Source organism: Penicillium soppii, assembly GCF_028829465.1.
Source record: "Penicillium soppii strain IBT 18220 chromosome Unknown utg000005l, whole genome shotgun sequence".
In the NCBI taxonomy this organism is placed as follows: Eukaryota; Fungi; Ascomycota; class Eurotiomycetes; order Eurotiales; family Aspergillaceae; genus Penicillium; species Penicillium soppii.
In genome coordinates, this window is record NW_026643235.1 from 1,896,580 (window position 1) to 1,916,154 (window position 19,575).

The 19,575-nt window shown below is 47.9% G+C and overlaps 9 protein-coding genes across 9 annotated transcripts; 5 read left to right on the top strand and 4 right to left on the bottom strand.

Moving 5' to 3' along the window:
• Nucleotides 1-251: 251 nt before the first annotated feature.
• On the top strand, nt 252-1,937 carry ergS (the record flags this gene model as incomplete). The annotated part of the gene is made up of 1 exon (XM_057241686.1): nt 252-1,937. The coding sequence occupies one exon, from the start codon at nt 252-254 to the stop codon at nt 1,935-1,937; it is 1,686 nt and encodes a 561-aa protein (XP_057097045.1).
• Nucleotides 1,938-2,411: 474 nt separating this feature from the next.
• Nucleotides 2,412-3,146, bottom strand: N7529_006160 (PX domain-containing protein YPT35; the record flags this gene model as incomplete). The annotated part of the gene is made up of 4 exons (XM_057241687.1): nt 2,412-2,473; nt 2,524-2,618; nt 2,669-2,694; nt 2,757-3,146. The coding sequence occupies 4 exons, from the start codon at nt 3,144-3,146 to the stop codon at nt 2,412-2,414; spliced, it is 573 nt and encodes a 190-aa protein (XP_057097046.1).
• A 1,298-nt stretch (nt 3,147-4,444) lies between these two features.
• Nucleotides 4,445-5,107, top strand: N7529_006161 (uncharacterized protein; the record flags this gene model as incomplete). Its single annotated transcript, XM_057241688.1, has 3 exons — nt 4,445-4,532; nt 4,596-4,690; nt 4,742-5,107. 3 exons carry the CDS (start codon nt 4,445-4,447, stop codon nt 5,105-5,107), a joined length of 549 nt encoding a protein of 182 aa, XP_057097047.1.
• A 366-nt stretch (nt 5,108-5,473) lies between these two features.
• On the bottom strand, nt 5,474-6,668 carry N7529_006162 (uncharacterized protein; the record flags this gene model as incomplete). Its single annotated transcript, XM_057241689.1, has 5 exons — nt 5,474-5,719; nt 5,772-5,843; nt 5,892-5,989; nt 6,098-6,526; nt 6,578-6,668. 5 exons carry the CDS (start codon nt 6,666-6,668, stop codon nt 5,474-5,476), a joined length of 936 nt encoding a protein of 311 aa, XP_057097048.1.
• Nucleotides 6,669-7,299: 631 nt separating this feature from the next.
• On the top strand, nt 7,300-8,925 carry N7529_006163 (COP9 signalosome complex subunit 1; the record flags this gene model as incomplete). The annotated part of the gene is made up of 4 exons (XM_057241690.1): nt 7,300-7,423; nt 7,502-7,546; nt 7,596-7,876; nt 7,927-8,925. The coding sequence occupies 4 exons, from the start codon at nt 7,300-7,302 to the stop codon at nt 8,923-8,925; spliced, it is 1,449 nt and encodes a 482-aa protein (XP_057097049.1).
• A 1,212-nt stretch (nt 8,926-10,137) lies between these two features.
• N7529_006164 (class I SAM-dependent methyltransferase) lies at nt 10,138-11,778 on the top strand (the record flags this gene model as incomplete). The annotated part of the gene is made up of 1 exon (XM_057241691.1): nt 10,138-11,778. The coding sequence occupies one exon, from the start codon at nt 10,138-10,140 to the stop codon at nt 11,776-11,778; it is 1,641 nt and encodes a 546-aa protein (XP_057097050.1).
• Nucleotides 11,779-12,078: 300 nt separating this feature from the next.
• N7529_006165 (cytochrome P450) lies at nt 12,079-13,961 on the top strand (the record flags this gene model as incomplete). The annotated part of the gene is made up of 6 exons (XM_057241692.1): nt 12,079-12,171; nt 12,239-12,645; nt 12,694-13,095; nt 13,185-13,461; nt 13,527-13,693; nt 13,757-13,961. The coding sequence occupies 6 exons, from the start codon at nt 12,079-12,081 to the stop codon at nt 13,959-13,961; spliced, it is 1,551 nt and encodes a 516-aa protein (XP_057097051.1).
• Nucleotides 13,962-14,960: 999 nt separating this feature from the next.
• On the bottom strand, nt 14,961-15,797 carry N7529_006166 (uncharacterized protein; the record flags this gene model as incomplete). Its single annotated transcript, XM_057241693.1, is given in 4 exon segments — nt 14,961-15,072; nt 15,084-15,413; nt 15,464-15,652; nt 15,682-15,797. 4 exon segments carry the CDS (start codon nt 15,795-15,797, stop codon nt 14,961-14,963), a joined length of 747 nt encoding a protein of 248 aa, XP_057097052.1.
• A 1,021-nt stretch (nt 15,798-16,818) lies between these two features.
• N7529_006167 (putative MFS transporter) lies at nt 16,819-18,564 on the bottom strand (the record flags this gene model as incomplete). Its single annotated transcript, XM_057241694.1, has 2 exons — nt 16,819-18,213; nt 18,316-18,564. The coding sequence occupies 2 exons, from the start codon at nt 18,562-18,564 to the stop codon at nt 16,819-16,821; spliced, it is 1,644 nt and encodes a 547-aa protein (XP_057097053.1).
• Between the last annotated feature and the right edge of the window lie 1,011 nt (nt 18,565-19,575).

Below are 19,575 nucleotides of genomic sequence, written 5' to 3' on the forward strand. Positions count from 1 at the left end.
TAACGGTAGTACCGAAGTTTTATGGCTCTGCCTAATTATACCCTGTTGGAGGAATGGAAGCATTTGTGACGGGTACCAAATGCGTATGTATGTATGTATGTATGTACCAAGGGTTGGGAATATTTGATAACATATTGGAAAAGTACGGTCATCATTGCAGTACTTTCCCTTTATCCTTTCTTTTTGATTCTGACTTTACTTTCTTGACACCCGTGGACTATTATCGCTCGTTGAAATCGAGTTCGCCTATCATGGTCACTCCTGCTGAATCTCCCGAATCCTTAAATCCTCAAGCACAAAAGAAAAAGCGATCACGGCGCGCTCAGAAGGGAAACACATTGAATATAGTGGGAGTGAATCCCAAGAAGACCCTGTTTGTGGATGAGATTGGAGATATCTTGATTGACCAGCTATGTGCAACGACTTTGCACAGTGGCCAGCTCGAAGATAGCCAAAATGGCTCATGTGTCTCTGTCATGGACCACTTGCGAGGTTTCAAAGCAGCGCCCACCATCTCTTCATGTGCAAGTTCATCAAATTACAGCACCCGCACAAGAGTCGGATCAGTTTCCACCCCGACAACCAGTCTGGACAGCCACGAGCCCTTACAGTACGCATCCTCTCAAGCACCAACCGAGGTCGACCTCCCATGCCCAACATCCAACCCAAAAGAAATACCGTCATCCACGAAAGACACGGGAGACCAAGCAGAAGTCTTCGGCCTAGACGACTTCACCACAATGACCGCCATCGAACGCCTGGCTGCAAACTACGGCCGCGTAGCTCATATGGGCATCCTCGACCGGAGCTACCGCTTCTTCGTCAACAAATCCCGAACAGCAGCCCTCTCCTTTAAGATCCAAAACGGCATCGCCATAATCGGCGGCGACCCCCTCGCCCCAGAAGCCCTGATTCCCTCGCTCCTCTCAGAGTTCACAGCCTACCGCAAACGCTACCACTGGGGTATAGCATTCATGGGAGCAAGCGAGTCCTTCCTCAAATCCCAAGCCCACCCAAACAACTGGACAACAATCCGCTTCGGTACAGAAAGAGTCCTTAACCCCCAGACAAACGAAGTTCTCCTCGAAACAAGCGGGAAACGCATAACAACCCAGAACCGCCAGCTCCTCAACAAAGCAAAAGCCGCCATCACCCTGCACGTCTATGTCCCTGCTGTTCACGGCACAGACGTATCCCTCGAATCAGATCTCATATCGATATACGATTCCTGGCGCGCTCAAAGAAACGACTCCGCCTCACCACAAGCTTTCATAACCGTCTACGACCCCTTCGCGCTACCCTCGCTGATGACGTTCATATACACCCGTTCCGCAGAAGGAGTGGTGAATGGGTTCGCAGCCCTCCGTCGACTAGGCTCCGGCGGATACCATGTCGATCCCTGCATCGCAGCACCAGGCTCCAGCAAGGGAATCAGCGACTTGTTACTTGTAGCCGCAATGGCTTTGCTGAACCGTGCAGGCGTGTCATATCTGGGTTTCGGGTTCGAGCCTCTACATTCGCTATCCCGTGGTGATGTGGTCGGTATGCCTAGGCCTCTACGGGCTTTTACGCGTGATCTGTATTGCCGTGCGTTCTCGAGATTGCCCATTGGGGGCAAGAAGGCGTATCATGATAAGTTCCGGCCTGATCCGATGTTGGATCGTGGACTTTATCTTGTCTTTCCGAGTATTCCGGGTCCGAGGTTGCTGCTGGCTATGACGCACATGGCGAACATTAGTTTGAGGAAAATCGTTTGGGCGGATGTTAGGGGGTGGGTTGAGAGGGGGAGGGGGAGAAGGGCGGTGGAAAGGAGACTGAGAAGGAGAAAGTTGTCGGGGGTGAAGGGCATTCAGCTGTGGTTTCTGAGAATCGGGCATAAATTGACTGAGTGGCATTTCTTACTCGGAATATCTTGTCTTGTCGTTTTGGTGCTTTAGTGGTTTTGGACACTGTATCATATTAGGTGTTTTGCTATGGCTTGGGATTCTTGCATCTATGTTTCGTCCGTTTTGGCCTGTTTTATTAGACCTCATTCTCTTAATACATTTGTTTCGTACCGTGAGGACTTTTGTGTTAGAGACAGCGATTACCATCCCTTCACTTGGGGTCTAATATGCCCACGAGTATGCGGAGCTCAATATATCGACCTTGGCGTGGCTTGAGCTGCGGAGACCGGTATTCATAATGATCTTCCAGTTTGGTGAAAAAGCCAACGGTATGATTATGGTGTAGAGTACAATGCAAATGCCATTTCCAGAACGCCAAACCCATAAGCGCGAATCCATACGTTACATTAGCAAATACGGCCAAACAAAAAGTCTTTGACAATAGGTGAGCCCGAGAACTCCGGGTTTAAAAGTATACAGCTGGGCGGCGTCAGAAAGAGTTGATTAAGGATGGTGACAATTAACTCACTTGAGAAAATATTCCAGGCCCACGCGCCTTGACTCCAGGAACTTAGGTCGAAATTTGACTAAAAGGTGTAAGCCCGTGGCACAGTTATAGGAGCCAAAAGAGACATACAGAGCACACTCTTTGGCGGCAACGCAGGCATCGCACTCCTCGCATGCGGGAACGAAGCATCGAGCCTTTGGCGCAAGTCATCAAACTCAGAGTATCTAAAAAGCAATTAGCCAATATTCCCACCCCATCCAAAGGATCAACGAACCTCATTCGAACAACGATGGGACCACCCTAATATATCAATGTCCATTAGAACCAACCCAAGCTCACTCAGCCAATGATAAAGCACTCACATCCAGCGTTTGAATCCTACAATTCCAAACGACATACGACCCCACCCCCGTCATCCCACGAACAACAACATAATCATCAATCGATACGCTGCGCGCCCATAGTCCCCGACTAGTCTCCGAGTCTGGGTCCGCGGTATGATCTTCGAGTGTGATTCCCCGTAATGACGACTGCGAGGCGTGTGAACCGTTGCGGTCGTGGCAGTGCCAGTAAGGAGGGACTACGCCTGAGATTGGGCGGGAGTTTGCTGAGGAGGAGGAACTTCGGATATTTGGTTCGATAGGTTCGGTGGATTCTGGGTCCGAGGGCGGTGCGGGGGACGTGGAGTTGGGCTCGGGATCAGAGTCAGGGTGCGGCGTTGCCACTCCGGCCTCCTCAGGTTCTGGATCCATCCATTTAGTTTTGGAGGGGTTAAGGGTTTGTTCTGTGCTAATGGGAGTCAGCCCTTCGTGCTTCGTGCTTGGTGCTTGGTGCTTTGCATGTGGGTGTGTTGACAATCAGGGTGTAACTTTGGCCACCTGTGCGGGGTGGCAAGGCGAGGGCAGATAGGAAAGTAGGCTGCACGAGCCGAGGTGAGACATACCTAGTTCTTAGACATAAAGAGTGCATAGCAACTAACTATAGAAAGACTAAGGTCAATTGGAGACATGTCACGAGCGGAGTTGGCTTACTAATGTGGAATTCATGTAGGTGGATTTTTGGAACTTGTCCAGAGCTATACTTTTTCTACATCTTTACTTTTCACTGCATTCACTATATATACATTCAATGCATTGTACTTGATGTACTACTTACATGATTCAGTTCGGCCATTTTCAAATTCTCGTATAGATCTCTTCCATCTTCAATAAATTGACGATCTCACTTTTCCAAAGACCCTCTTCCAAAGCCAAGAACACTAACCCCAACATGGTAAGCGTCGCTGATCGGCGTTCTTCCGTTCACTTTCTTCTTCTTCAAACTGAGACATTTTCCTATCTCTACAGAGTATCAATACAGTGATGTCGTTGGTGTTACAATTTCAGTGGAGACTAGTCAGCAATCGAATGACAGGTGTCATGGCAAACGTTTTTCATTGATAAAATCTCATACAGTCCAAGTCCAGTCTCACTGATCTCCCCGGATCGACATATCTCAAGCTGCCCCTATAGCTACCCCTATAGCGGAACCTCAATCCTCGCTTCCAAGGCTGGGCACCCCTCGTCACTGAATTGAACAATTGAGACAGGTAGGATCATGAGCACCTATGTGCTAAGAACTTGGGAAAATAAAATAAAAAACCTTCTATGTACAAGTGGCACTAGTGTGTGCCACCATGCAAACCAACTAGTGCATTCTATACATAGGCATACATAGTCCGGTGATCATTGCTTTTTCCTTTATGAACTCACTTCTCCCTTGCTACTTTTTTTTCCCTTGTCTACACTCCCTCGATTGACTTCTTTCGCTATTGGTTTTGGATATCTCTCAACCTTTACATTTCCATTCCTCTTCTTGTTCTCGCAAGAGTCCAACAATTGAACCTCGGTAGGTTCAACACATTTATTTTCTTCTTCTACCCCTTCATTCCAGTCACTGGTCTCCTGGACTATTTTTGGGGTTTATAAAAGACCGTCTAGAATTCTCAACAAAAACTAACATTAAATTTTAGTCGCTTCGCATCCTCAACGTTGTGTCTAACCTCAATATCATGCTCTCCAAGACTCTATTCATTTTGGCCTCGGCCACACTAGCCACCTGCCAATTCGACCCAACATCGGTCCCTTACGCTACACGAGGTAAACTTAAACATCAAATCCCTACCAGATCCATCTTCCACATTCGAAACTAATAACCTTTAGAGGCATGGTGCAACTCCCAAACATCTGCCTGTCCCCTCCTCTGTCTCCAAATCCCAGGAGCATCTGGAACACCAACATCAAACACCTGCTCAGCCGTAAGCTCACCTCGCCCTGTCCAGTAGTATCCTCAATTAACAAAAGTTTAGGCAACACTCAACTACTATTGTCTATGCAGTAATGGCGCAACTCCTAACGCAACTGAATATTCCCAAACAATCCCCTACTACACATGCACGGAAGCCAATAACCAATGCGTGCTCAAATGCAATGGTGATTCAACATGTCAGGCGGCTTGCCGTACTGATAACCCCTGCGGAGCTCAGGACCCTAAGCGCGTCAATGTGACTACAACCTCGGCCTCGGCCTCTACTGCTACGGCTTCTCCAACGGAAACGCCGGTTAATACCGATTCTACCGGTGCGGCGTCGAGGATGAACCTTGATATGGGTCATGTTTATGGGCTTTGTGTTGTTGTTGGCGGGTTTGTTGCTGGGTTTGCTACTCTTTTGTAGTGAGCTTTTGGTTTGGCTTTGATGATCGTTAATGTCGATGTCGAGGTGAAAGTGACTGATTGCTTTGTTTGGGATAATGAAACTTGGCGTGGCATTTTTGATTTCTTTACACTAATATTGACCGGTTCAGTCTTTCTTTGCATTTTGGTTGCATTAGCATTGAGCGTTCACTTATTTATTTTCTTAGTTTGTGAGTTGTGGAGCAATTTATTCTTTACTACTTATTATTCGCTTCTCATCGACTTGCACGCAATTATATTGGCACTTTGCTAGCTTGGAGACTGCATATGCATAACGCTCGGTCCTACCGAAAGCATATGTTCAGTGCATTCTCATCGGCAGAGTCAGGAATGACTTCTCCCACCTCTATATCTTGGCCCGCACTTTCGTGCTATCCATCCGCTGTCCTTCGTCATCCTGCTCCGCAACTTCGAGCACCGGGAACTGATTTGGCATGATTCGGCGCGGGGTGGAACCTGGAATGACGGAATACTTGGAAAAATCAGAGACACCGCATTTCTCCCGAAGGAAGTCCTCGTCCGTATCCAGAAGTCCATTCACTACATGATGCGGGGTTTGAAGCATAGCCAAAATAGCATCCGAAAAGATTGTCTATAGCATGTTAGTAATTATCAACCAATAACGTATCCCAAATTATGCATACCGGTTTTCTCAAATCCTTCTTATAAGACTTGTCAGATGCCTTATTGTGCTCCGTAGCTGCAGACTCAATCGACTAGCGAACACCGTCAGCTCATTCTCCGTCAAGCATAAAACCACTTACCGATGCAGGCCAAATACTGGTCACCGCCATTTCATTTCGGCCCTGACGCACAAAATCCATGGCTAGGCCTTTGACCAAGACGCTCATTCCAACCTTGCCTACAAAAAAAAAATAAAACACATCACATCAGCTCATCAGTACCTCCCGGGGGCCACACTTGGCAGATCAAATTGCGAATTGCAAATTCAAGTAAAAATTAAACTCACCCATAGCATAAGCTGTCTTCCCCCTAAAGAATCGCGAATAAATCGGCGGCGAAACGACCACAATCCGTCCCTTCCAGCCATTCTTCTCGAAAACAGGCAACGCAGCTTGAACCGTTGCGTAAAGACCCTCGGGATTAACCTGCTGCATGAGTCTGAATCGCTTCAACGGTGTATTCTCAACAGAAGACCACCAGATTGCGCCGGAATTGTAGATCAGAGTATCCAGTTTACCAAATCGACGGACTGTCTCATCGACGGCATGCTGGATCTGTGCTGCATCCCGGACGTCGACGGCCACCGTGCTGGCTTCACCGCCTGCTTCACGAATCTCACGTTCTACGGTGTTGATTGTTGATAGGGTGGAATTTGGGTCTGGGGGGAAGGGGGTTAAGGTTGATGCGTCTGAGGTTGTTTTTGCTGCTAGCATTACTGGGCTTCGTTAGTTGAGACTCGGATCATGTATTCGTGGGTGTGATGTACCGATATAGTTGTTTTTAGCTAGGTCGATGGCGATTTGTCGGCCGATGCCTCGTGAGGCACCGACTATCAGGGCGACTTGCTTGGATGACATTCTGAGGCTTGAGGTGGTCTGGATATGTTCCAATGAGGTTGGATACCCCAGATTTAGCTTCTTATATATGTATTTTCGTTGGTACTGCCGAGCTGCTTTCAATTGAATGTTTATGCGATCATTGACAAGACAAAGATTATAATCAAGTTATTGTGGGCAGGTGTGTTCTATTTAGCCGATTGATGTTTAATTTCTTGATTACTCGACGTTCCGAGGCAGTGACTTTGGCCTCGGGAGCAATTCGGTATCTGATGACTAGCCACTTTCCAAGGTTGGGAATATCCAGATCAGTTAGTTCAAATCTCCAACATCTAAAATTGGGATTCAACTGATGAGATATCTTCCTTCCTTCTGTGATATTGAGTGTATAGAATGTAGTTTGAAACACGGGTTTCGTCAAATGCGGAGTCAAGGCGGTGTATCTGGCGGTTTCAATCTGCCGGATAATGAACATCACAATGATCATCTCCCACTTGCTCAGCTCTCAGTACGTCTCTCTTGTTCTAGCAAATCATATTCACTCTCTCCAGTCCTTCCAAAACTCTCCTCTGGGTCAGATTCAGCTTTCATCTCTGAAGAACGATAAATTACCAGCGCCGACCCCACCTCCCCATCTAAACAATCCGACAACATGGACACACTTCCAGATGCCTCTGGCCCATCCCAGGCTGATGTGGAGGCAGCTCACGTTGGTGTAACATCAGAAGCTGCCGCTGGTACCAAGCCCCAGGTCAAAGCCCCAGTGAGGGTCGAAGGTTTGTGGATCACAATTGCAGGGCTACCTGCGCATTGAATGCTCGCCCGGCCAACGCTGACAATGGTGGATTTCACAGAACTCCCAAAGTTCGATCTAGACACTTATATTTCAAACTACACTGGTGAGCTTTATCACTACCACCAAGACAGACTTTGCTCTAATGCGCTTAGGTCGAACCCGCTACGACCGTCTCTATCTCATTGGCACGTGCTCCCCATTGCTTGCACACGATGCCCTCAAGGCAGCCATCGCCGAAGCCAAGAACAGCGGAGACGTGTTCAGATATGAAAAAGCAGTCCGCGCTCTAGCGGAAGTGGCACCGAGTGACCCTGATGCTTCTTTCAATACCTTATGGGTCGAGAAAACTCGACGATCAGTGTTGGCTCAAACCGAGCGTTTGGAACATGAGCTGCGGGGATACAAGAACAACTTAATTAAAGAGAGCATTCGGGTAAGTGTTCGAGGTGACCACATTGAGTTGCATTCAACTGACGTCTGCAGATGGGAAACGAGGATCTAGGAAACCATTATTACCAGACTGGCGACCTGAACGCTGCCTCCAAAGCCTACTCTCGTATGCGAGATTACTGTACCACCCCAAACCATATCACATCTATGCTATTCAAGATGGTCAATGTTGGTGTGGAACGTGGAGACTGGCTGTCTGTCCAGTCAAATGTGCACCGTCTGCGCAACTCCTTATCAAAGCCAGAAGATGCAGCCAAAAATGAATCCAAAGTCTCAGCTGCCTGGGCTCTATCACAGATGCAGCAAGGAGCATATCTTGAAGCTGCAAATGCCTTCTTGGTCATCCCAGCAGACTTGGGTGACAAGTACAACGAAGTCATCACTGCCAACGATGTCGCTGTCTACGGTGGTCTCTGTGCCCTCGCATCCATGAACCGCGACGAGCTACAACGCAATGTACTAGAGAACCAGACGTTCCGCAACTTCCTCGAGCTAGAGCCACACATCCGCCGCGCCATCGCTTTCTTCTGCAACTTCAAATTCCGTTCATGCCTTGACATCCTGGATGCCTATCAACCCGACTACCTCCTCGATATCCACCTGCAGCGCTTTATTCCCCACCTCTATAAACGCATCCGCACTAAATCCATCGAGCAATACATGATCCCTTTCAGCCGTGTGACTCTCGACTCCATGGCGAAGATTTTCGCCCCGGAAGTAATCGGCGGCGAAGCACGACCCACCGATATATCCTCACCCTTTGTTCAAGAACTGATCGGGCTAATCCGGGATGGCGTGCTAGACGCGCGCGTAGACCTCGAGCAAGGACTGTTGGTCTCCAATCAAATCGACCTTCGCAGCGAGGTACAGCGAACCACGTTGGAAAGCCTGCAGGAATTCAACCAAGAGGCTCACTGGCGCATTCTGCGAGCTTCAGTCCTTCACGCAGGACTAGAAATAAAGCCTGAAAAGAGGGAGGGGCCCGGACCCAAAGGAACGAGATATCCTCGCGGTATGGGCATGCTCGATTGAGTCTTGCAGACAGGTCTGAAATCGCGCCATGAATTATGATCAAGATAATACCCCGATACTTCAGCTGCAGTAGTCTTAATGCAAATACTGTGCTGGCTTGGATTCAGTTTGATTTGAGTAAACCTCTCAAATCACACGTAGAAACGTCATTCCAAGTCTTACCGTCTATTCTTGAAACGCCTGATACATCGCATAACTTGATCGGGGAGCAGAACCAGCTTGTCCGACCCTCGACAGGATACCAATACCGCCGATCCAATCCGGTTGTTAGATCGATGCAGTGGAACACAATCAGCTAGCTGGTCAATATAAGTGTTTCATGTAATTGTCAGAGTATATTGACCAATCAGTTGATCGAATTGCTATACAATTCCACCAGAGTCCTTCAAATTCATCTGGGGTTCTTTATGGTACTATTTCTCTAGTTCAAAGCACTCGGGAACAGTTGAGATTATCAGGGGGTTATTTAGGGTTCGGTTACCTGCATGTAAAAATATCGCTTGTCGGTTTTATGCGGCCGATCAAAGGATCAAGATGGCGGCAATTATATTTTTTTGGTTTAATGTTAAGGAAGTCTCCGGGCTTGCTTTATCTCTTAGCGATGTTTGGAGTAGAATTTAGAAATGCTGAATTTATCATAAATATTCTTTGTAGGCATGCTTTCTCGTTCATGGCCTTGATTCTGTTCTTCTGCCGGACTAAACTCGGACATGTGGCCCTAAGCGCTATGCTCCTTCGTGCTCATAGACTAAGCCGTAAACTGGCAAATCACCGATATCCGGTCCTACCCAGTTATTGTTTAAACTGTCGCTATATCCCTTTATGCATATACCCCGGCACACCTTCAGTACATTTATTCTTGTGTTACACTATCTCATCTGCGATAAACTCATGAGATAAATTTTTCGTGGTCCCTTGATTCGATAAAGGTACTTAGTTAGTATACATATGTCTGTTTCATAAGTATATCTGAAGTAAGTGTAGATCATCCGAGCGATTTCCCCAAAAAGGCTACTGAGGTATACCTTTGTGCTCAACTCGAGGTGCCAATTGCTCTACACGGATATTCAACGCAACGCGACGCGACATGATCTGTCTTTGCCTTTGGTTCTACATTTAATCAAATTGATCTGCTTCCCATTCTTCATAAATCATCAACTCCGGATTTGGTCTCGTCGCTACCACGGACTTGAAGATACTATGACATCAAACATGGGAGCCGAGGTTTTGCCTGCGCCGGTATTGGCACCATGCGTTCCTGCTAAACGTTCATTTGACGAGTCTGAAATACAGTCAACTTCCACGGTGAATATCGGATCATCTCTAGGGACCCCAAAAGTCATCCACAACCGCAATGTCCCAGAACTACCTCGATTACAGCCTCTGGGTGAACTCGACGCCAACCTCTACTCTTTCGGCGGTCCTGTTCATGCTTTCCTGAACTCGTCTGAGTTGAGCCCTATTCAAGAAGAAAAAGAAGAAAGAACCGAGGAGGGTCAACACATTGCGAGAACTCAACCAACTACGGGAGAGCCTCAAAGTCAAGATATGGAACCAATCGACCTTTCCATCTTCTTGGTAAATGACTCGTACCCTCCTCTCCCAGACCCTCCGGGTGCGATATCTTCAGTTTCATCCACTACTCTCAGTGCCAACGACATCAATACGCGTGCGCCTCTATCTGTGGGGTTTCAACTTGAAGCCAACCCCCCACAAGTGGCACAAGCTCGGCCTTCTCAACCTACTGCCCCGGCTCACGATGATAGTCCCGAGGAAGAAACATCGGATGTGGTTTCATGGACTGAAAGTCCACACTCGGTATTTGAAGACCTGGGCGACACCACATCAAGCTACACAGCCTCATTACTATCTGACGTAAAAAACTTTACGTACGAAAATGGAAGACGGTACCATTCCTATCGGGAGGGAATGTACCTACTTCCAAACGACGAGCCAGAACAAGATCGACAAGATTTACTCCACCATGTCCGAAACCTCGTTCTTCACGGCCGACTGTTCCGAGCTCCACTGTCCGACAACATCCAACGAATCCTGGACATCGGCACCGGAACTGGGATCTGGGCCATCGACGCCGCGGATGCCTTCCCCAGCGCCGAGGTCATAGGGACTGATTTAAGTCCCATCCAGCCATCGTGGGTCCCACCAAACTGTCGATTTATCGTCGACGACGCCGAAGCCGATTGGTTGTACAGTCGATCTCAACCTTTCGACTACATTCATGCCCGCGATATGGGTGGTGCCATTGCCGATTGGTCGCGGTTACTGGCGCAAAGCTTTCAACACCTACGACCGGGTGGGTGGATTGAGTTGTGTGAATTTGAGGTGATGCTTAGGTCAGATGATGATTCCATTGCTATTGCGCCGACGTTGTGCGAGTTTCTCGGCCATTTGGTTCTGGCTAGCATGCAGTTCAAGCGGCCCATGAACATTGCGGAACATCATCGGCGGCACTTGATTGAGGCAGGTTTTGAAGATGTTCGAGATGAGGTTTACAAGGTAAGACCTTTGCCGCGGTTGTATCTTTATTGGCTGTTTCTTTGGGGCTACGCTGTGTTTGGTTATTTTCTCGTTGCTGATTTTATCATCATACAGGTCCCTTCAAATACTTGGCCCGATAATTCTCTCCAAAAAGAAATCGGCAAATACAACTTGTGCTCTCTTTTGCTAGCAGTGGAGTCATACTCGCTGGCTCTGTTCACTCGTGTGATGGGATGGTCGAATGAAGCAACCCAGGTATTCCTGGCAGGTGTTCGTGCTGATCTCAAGAACCCTAATGTTCGCACGTACTGCAATCTGCATGTTGTCTACGGTCGGAAGCCGTCTCACCAGTAGGCTGGTTGAATCTTCAACTGAACTATGATTTTTCCGAGGCTGTTCGGAGTATTCCCAAATCATGTATAGATTGATATTTGAGCCAAATGTAATGAGTTGGATATTCCAATATCAAATATGTTTGTACTACTGCCAAATCCTCCTCGGATTGCCCCTCAAACATCCAGCCCACTAAACCGGGTTCGACGACATTTCTTTGCCCTCGGGTCTCAGTTCAAAGCGCAATCCCCTATGAACCTCAATAGTCAACACAAGGAAGCAAACCCAACACTTTAGATATCCAAACATCCAAAAGTAATTATGTTAGGGCAGTGTATGGCCCTCTGGACATCCACAGCCTCAAATCTCACCTCCTGGCCCTCCGTCCACCCCTACACAGCTGCAGCATGCCTGGTAAGTTGCATCCGTACACCCCCATCCGCATACAACGCCACACAGCATATCTCACTAACAGCAAAAGCCCCTCGTCTACCTAACGTACAGCATTATCAAAGCATTCTACTCGCCCCTGTACGCATTCCCGGGTCCAATCCTCTGGTCCATCTCGCGCATTCCGTCCAACCTTTCTGTCCTTCGCGGCAAAAACCACACCGACATTCTAGCTCTACATGATCGCTACGGACCTGTCGTCCGTATCGGTCCTAATGAGCTCGCTTTCAATACCCCGCAGGCTTTCCGCGATATATACGGTGCCAGAGCGGGTGGTGGTTGCTTTCCCAAAGATAGAAGTCACTACGAGCCCCCAGCTAATGGAGTCGATCATTTGGTTTGCGCCGTCGATGATGCTAGCCATGGGCGGCAGAGACGGCTTCTTGCGCATGCTTTTTCTGAGAAGGCGCTGAGAGATCAGGAGGGTCTTATTCGCGGGTATGTTGATACACTGATTAAAAAGCTGAGGGCTGCTGTTCGTCATAGCTCAGTTGTTGATATCAAGGCATGGATGAACTTTACTACATTTGATATCACAGGTGATTTGATGTTTGGAGAGTCTTTTGATTGCTTGAAGGATAGCCAGTTGCATCCTTGGATTGGATTAATCTTTAACTCGATGAAGGCTATTGCTTTCATTGGCGTGGTTAATCAATTCCCGGCCTTGAAGGGACTTTTGGATTTGTTTCTTCCGCGGGAAGTCAAGCGTGTTGGAGAAGAGCATTTCGAGCTCAGCGCTCAGAAGGTCGATCGTCGTTTGGAGGCTAATATCTCCCGTCCAGACTTTATCTCTGCTATTTTGCAGAATGGGCTGAGTGAAGGCAAGGGTCAGTATCGTGACAGCGAACGCATAATGACCAGGGCTGAGATTCATTCGAACAGCTTCATGTGGGTTTTATTTCTTTTCCGCCATTGGAACCTTTCATATGTACCTCCCTGATGTCCAAGTCCTTAAAATTTTCACTAAACTTTCAAAGCCTTATTGTCGCCGGCAGCGAAACATCTGCAACCCTACTCTCTGGCTGCATCTACTACCTTTGCACGACACCACGTGTAATGGACCGACTAACCTCCGAGATTCGGTCAACCTTCGAACAAGACAGAGACATGACATTTCGCGCTCTAGAAGACCTCAGGTACCTAGAAGCCGTGATCGAAGAATCCCTACGCATGTATCCGCCCTTTGTAACGAGTCTAGCGCGCACCGTACCCGCAGGTGGAGCGCTCGTGAACGGCCAGTTCGTGCCTGGGGGTGTATGTAACCAGACTCGATACATTACGTCCATTGAGTCTCGATACTGATTTGTTTCAATTGATAGACAACAGTGGCTTGTCATCATTACGCTTCATACCACTCAGAATCGAACTTCACTTTTCCCGATCAATTCATTCCTGAGCGATGGCTAGGCGATGCGGGTTTTGAGAGAGATCAGAAAGATGTCTTGCAGCCGTTTAGTTTAGGACCGCGTGCTTGTCTTGGGAAGCAGTATGAATAAGTTTCGCCTATTGATTATATGTTGATTCGATGCTGATACATCTATATATTTAGTCTGGCAAATTGTGAGATCCGGCTTGTTCTCTGCAAATTGCTCTTCAATTTCGACCTCACTCTCCACTCCGAGAGTATCAATTGGCCTGATCAGAAGGTCTATTATCTCTGGGATAAGCCCCCGCTCATGGTCTCACTTAGGGATAGGTTTCAAGAAACCGAAGTTTCGAGTTCGAGGGAGCCGGTGACTTTGTTTTCCGAGTAGACTTGTACAGACTTGTTCTTTGGTGATTTAAAACTTTGATCTTCTTATTACTCGATGATATTTACGAGTTCTCTTTGGTTCTCGGGAGGACTATCAGTTGTTTTTGATTCCACTAGCGGTTTTTTGGACATTCGTTTGGTTCGGTCTCTTGGTTATGCGACGGTGGTTGATGTAGAGTTGGAGGTTAAATACTTTTCACGCGACGCACCTGCTTTTAAATAGTACCATAAATCGAAATCAATTACATCGGTTCTTGAGATTCTATTTCTGTTCAAGGCGGTTGGCTGCGTTTCATATGGATTGAATACTAATGGTATCATGATTGGCAGCTTCAATGCTGTTAAGTCGGAATTTTTGAAAGATCTGCTATATCAACTTTATGTCCCCAGCATGGCTCTTGAGCTCGGTGCTATAACTATATCATTGCTGTACAAATAACCTTTTCTATACATCACATGCCAAGGCACGATCTAGGCGGCATCGTAATGATAGCCCTAAGCCCTTGCGGCGATATTGCAGAGCACGCTATCATGACAGCTCAGCCATCACAAATATTAAATAATGATTCGAATAATCTACAGATCGACGCGCCCTTGCGTACAGAGTACCTGTATTATATATTGTCTTCTGATAATCAGAGATCGAAGACTAGTGTGAGGACCGTGCTGGGGTGGGTACACTCAGGAGCAGGTGGATTGAGACATCTGCGGGTGCTATTCAGGGGTGGAGACTAAGGATGGACACAATTGATTGAAAATCCGGGGGAGTCGACTTTATAGATCTATAAACAGTATATACGTTGTATATGGAAGGGACAAAAAGGTATATTCAATAACTGAAGATACAAGGTATAAAAGACGCTAGATCGTAGTCTGTCGTGGAGAAAGGTATCAAACATTAAAGAATAATAAATGAGCACAAATATGTGAGATGTATCCGTAGAAGCGTCAAACCCCGGAAATTAGTACCATGGCTTCAATCAGCCCAGGCAGGAAATGTCTATGCGAAAGCATAGGCCAGAGCCGCAAAGGCTCCACCGACAGTCCAGAAGCTAGCAGCGACCTGGCCAGCGGCGTTGAAGGCCGTCGAGGAAGCGGCAGGGGCACCGGAGCTGGAGATCACGGCTCCAGTGGTAGGAGCTGCCACCAGAGGGGTGGAGGTGATGAGGGGGTGGAGGAAGAAGCAGGGGCCGAAGTGGACTTCTTGGGGGAGGAGACTGCGCTGGAACTGGAGGTCGCAGTGGAGGTCGCAGCGGAGGTGGAAGTCGCGAAGACAGTGCTGGTGGGGGTAGCAGTTGGAGTCGGGGTGCTAGTGGAGCAGGGACCAGTGACGGTCACGGGCATCCAGTTCAGGTCGCCGGAGCGGAGAGTTCCCGAGGGAGTAGCAGTGCCGGCAGAGGCCTGGCAGTCGGCATAAGTGGTGCCGGCAATGTTGCAGGACAGAGTTCCAGTACTGGGGTAAGTTAGAAGATGTGTAAGAACCGTGCGCTGGGAAGTACTCACGTTCCCTGAAGGTTGATATTCTGCAGCTGCATGGAAGTCGGGGCAGCAATGGCAGTCATGCCCTCGCCGGCGATACCGCAGGATCCAGCAGAAACGGTCTGGGGGCAGGTAATCTTATAGGTAGTCGCGTCACCGTTCTGCGAGTTGTTAGTATGTTGCTGAAACACGTACTCCGTGAAGACGCGTGCACTGCGCTTTTAGTTTCGGTACTTACGGACTCGATAATACCAGCCTGCAGGTCATGGCCCTTGAACCCGGGCAAGAGGAGGGTGGCAGTGTTGCCGGCAGCAACGGCGGTAGCGCCAACCACTAGAGCGATAGAGTAGAAGTGCATGTTGAAGATTTGGTGGATAACCGGTGTTTATATCGACAAAATGATGATAATCAAGTTGGTCAAATCAGAAAAAATGAGAGTACACGGTACTTGAAGCCAAATAACTCAGAAACGAAGGACTGGAGTTTAACGAAAGACTGTCTCACGACGAAAAAAGAGTGTACGGACCGCTTGAGCCTGGAGAAAAGAAAGAAGAAGAAAGAAGTGTCAGAGCGAGACACCTGGGGTTTAAGCGCACAGCATGATCGTGCTTGGCATTAGCGTTGATTTCGTACAGGGCGCCAAGAGTTACAAGCGGCATATTCAGGAACAGGCCCCAGGGGTTCGAAGGGGTTGGTTCGTTTCAAAAAGGGGTATCCATCAGATTCATTTACTGTCGTTTATGGGGAAGATTAGGGGCACTTTAGCGGCACTTTAGCGGCACTTTAGTCCCTGTTAGCTCCATTTAGTGGAAGTCAATGACAGAGCGAGATTGATTCGGGTCTAGTGGCCGAACTGACCCCCTGGGTCATGGTCCGAATATGGAAGGTTGTTTGGTGCTCCTTATTAAGTCGGAGACTAGCGAGATGAGATCAACAGTGCAATATGGAAAATTCAGTTCGTTAGATCTCGGCTGCATTGAAGACTATAAATTGTCTAGTTATGGAGTTGGCACGGCGTACGAAGTACCAATATTTACTTGCATGTATGCAATCAGCCCTTTCTTATCTTTAATTTCCCCAGGTCAGCCACCAACATTAGCGTGTCTAAGCACGGTTCCGAATTCGCATGGTGTCGAGATCACAAAATTGCGCTACCATTGAATAATAGATTAATCCAGTGAACCATTGATTTTTCAAATTGATTAATTTCAATTTACCCACTTGTTCCAGCGAACGGGTAATCTATTTGCATGACCCGGTGGCTTTTTCAACATGATTCAGCAGTCGTTTCAATCAATGCTGAAGATAAGTATTATATCCACAACTGAGACATGATCCTGTCCCACCATGACAATCATGAAACCGTTACCGATTTCCGTTTATCCAGATTTGAAATGATTCATGCCCCCGCAAATGATGCCCGTGACAAGCAAGATACCATTGAACCCAGCCATGATGTAGAATGGTGTGCCCGATGACAACACATCGAATAACAGCCCACCCACCTTCGTCAATAGTAAGATTCCCGCACCACCGTACAGTGAATAAACACCGGCAATGGAGCCTTTCAAGTGGGACAGATGCTCCAGTCTCCGATTCACAGACCCGCCCAGAAGAGACTGGGCCTCGTCCGGTTCGTTCTCGTCCCCGTGAGCACGTCGCTCTTCGTATATTTTTCTTAATGTCTCGTCGTCAATGCTGACCCGCAGGATTCCGTTGCTCAACACAGCCAAGCTGCAAACAATTGCACCAATCTGGCTAATTCCCAGCAGAGCCATCACAACGAATATACCCGGGCCACCGTCGGGCTTTTCAAATTGTGGACTGGGAGAGAGTGCAAATATCATGTACCCAATGATTCCCACCAATGCAGCGAACAAAAGTGGGAAATTGTATCGTCGCGATTTGTCCGTCAGATAGCCAAATGCGGGTGCTGCTATCAATGCAACGAGTTGGGATACACCGGTCAGTATGGAGGCGACAATATATGCACGCGGACACGCTTTCTTGATATCACCCATTCCAGACCCGAACACGGGTTCATGCCCCTCGCTACAGAGGCCCGATTCCCGATAGTAGTGGTTCACGGCGAGTGGGATGAACAACGATATCCCCACCGACGAAGCGCGCGCCACGAAGCCACCGATGTAGCCCAGACCAATGCTACGGTTGTGGAAACCCAGCGTGAGGGCAGTGGTCAACTGCTTCCAGTATGGCAATACTGGACACTGGGCGAATGAATCATCATCCTCGTCATCTTCACATGTATCAGACTTCCACAACACACTCCAGCTTTTGCCTTTTTCCCCAGGCAGATCGCGGAGTCCAATAAAGCAGACAAAACTGATGATAAGAGATACAGCAGCGACCAAATAATAGCTGCGCTGGATTGCCTGTGCGGGAGACAATCCCATTTTTTCAAATCGTGCTGCCAGAGGCAAGAAAACGGTCACTGCTACCAGTGCACCACAACCAGCACACATGCCGACGAACCCGGAGAGTCGGGCAGATGGCGATGCGCTGGTACCGGCGGCAGCGTGGCCGGTCCTGGCTCGCTCCGGTGTGATGGTCAACTCCGATGAAACGGATGCGCGGTATGCTTGAGCATTGACCTTGCCAGTCACAGTTGGCAGAACAGCCGTGACCATGGTCGACACGGCCGAACCACCGATACTGAAAAGTAATCTTCCCAGTAGAAGTTGGGGGTAGATATTGGTGGCTTGTACAAAAAGGACTAGCGCCAGCGCTACGATGGCATAGCCTGCAGTACATACCTAATGACAGCATCAGTAATCAACCCAAAATGATACAAACACAAATGCCCAGGCAATTTTGGCAAATGACAGTGAGATTGCTTCGGCCAGTAGGATGCTTACATGGCGAACGCCGATTCGATCCGAGAGAACACCCCAAAGAGGGCACGCGGCCAGCGCGAGAAGTTCATCCGCGAAGCCTAGACTTCCCACAGCATTTCCTTCTCCCTCTTGGAGGCCGATTAGATTGGTTACCACGAAAGAGATGGATGAATTGATGAAAACTAGGAAGGCGATAGAGAAGGGGCAGACCGCTAAAAGGTAGGTTAGTGTCTGGCTGCGCGAGGCAGTAAACAATGCCGGTGATGCCATCACCGATTATTCATTGCTTTTGAAAATTTTGAAGGAGTACAATATCGTAATTGAATTCGAAATTGAAGGAGAACCTTGGAATCAGCTTCGGGTTACACGATTCAAGGCAGATCAAGGCGGGCAGAGTGGGACGTCACATGATGATCAGATAAACAAGAAGTACATATGTAGACAATGTGTATTTTGTAGACGTTTTCGATCTTGGGGCAATTCCTAGTGCTTAAAGGCTACTGTTCATTTTATTTTATTTTATTTTGACCTTCTCTGGAACACTTCATTTTTCTGAATGTGAAGTCTAGCGGCCGCACCCCGAGGCCCGCGGCCCAGTACGATTTCCGCTTACAAGATGTTCCCCGGGCTCCTCACCGTGCCAAGATGTTGTGATCAGCGGTGCTAGTTCGTTTTGAGACCTGCAGGGTTGGAATCTGAACACCGCGAAGCCGACTCCTCTGAGCGAAAGAGCCTGTCTAAACCACCAAAGGAAAGGTCTGGAAATAAAAAGAGCGCAAACTGCCTACTCATAAACAACATTCCGCAGTTATGTGCATCAAATTTGATGTGTTTAGTGCCGTTTAAAACAATTATTAACTAAATACCTCATAACACGGCCCCTTACGCTTCAAATATTTCGCCTGTTGACCTCCTTTGGATTGCCAGTTTAACGTAAGTTGAGATTATAAAACTCGATGATTTCATGATACGGTTCGGCGAGACTCTTTGGTACTGTAAATGCGACCAAGTAGAAGGCATGCATGGGGAAACTGTGCGCAGGGGATTTCCTATCAAACTCCGGGCTGATGTCGATTTTGTATGAGAGTGTGTTAAGCTTGGAGTACTGTAAGGCTGCTGATCGTCATGGTTTATAGACGCATTAATAGGCAGAGTCTAATGATATTGTGGAAGATATATATAGCAATAGAAGTGTCGGTTTCTCATTTCATGCAACTGATGTATTTAGTGGACTCGACTTAGTCCTTTGAGCTTCAGAAATGAGCTATGACTTCTTCACTT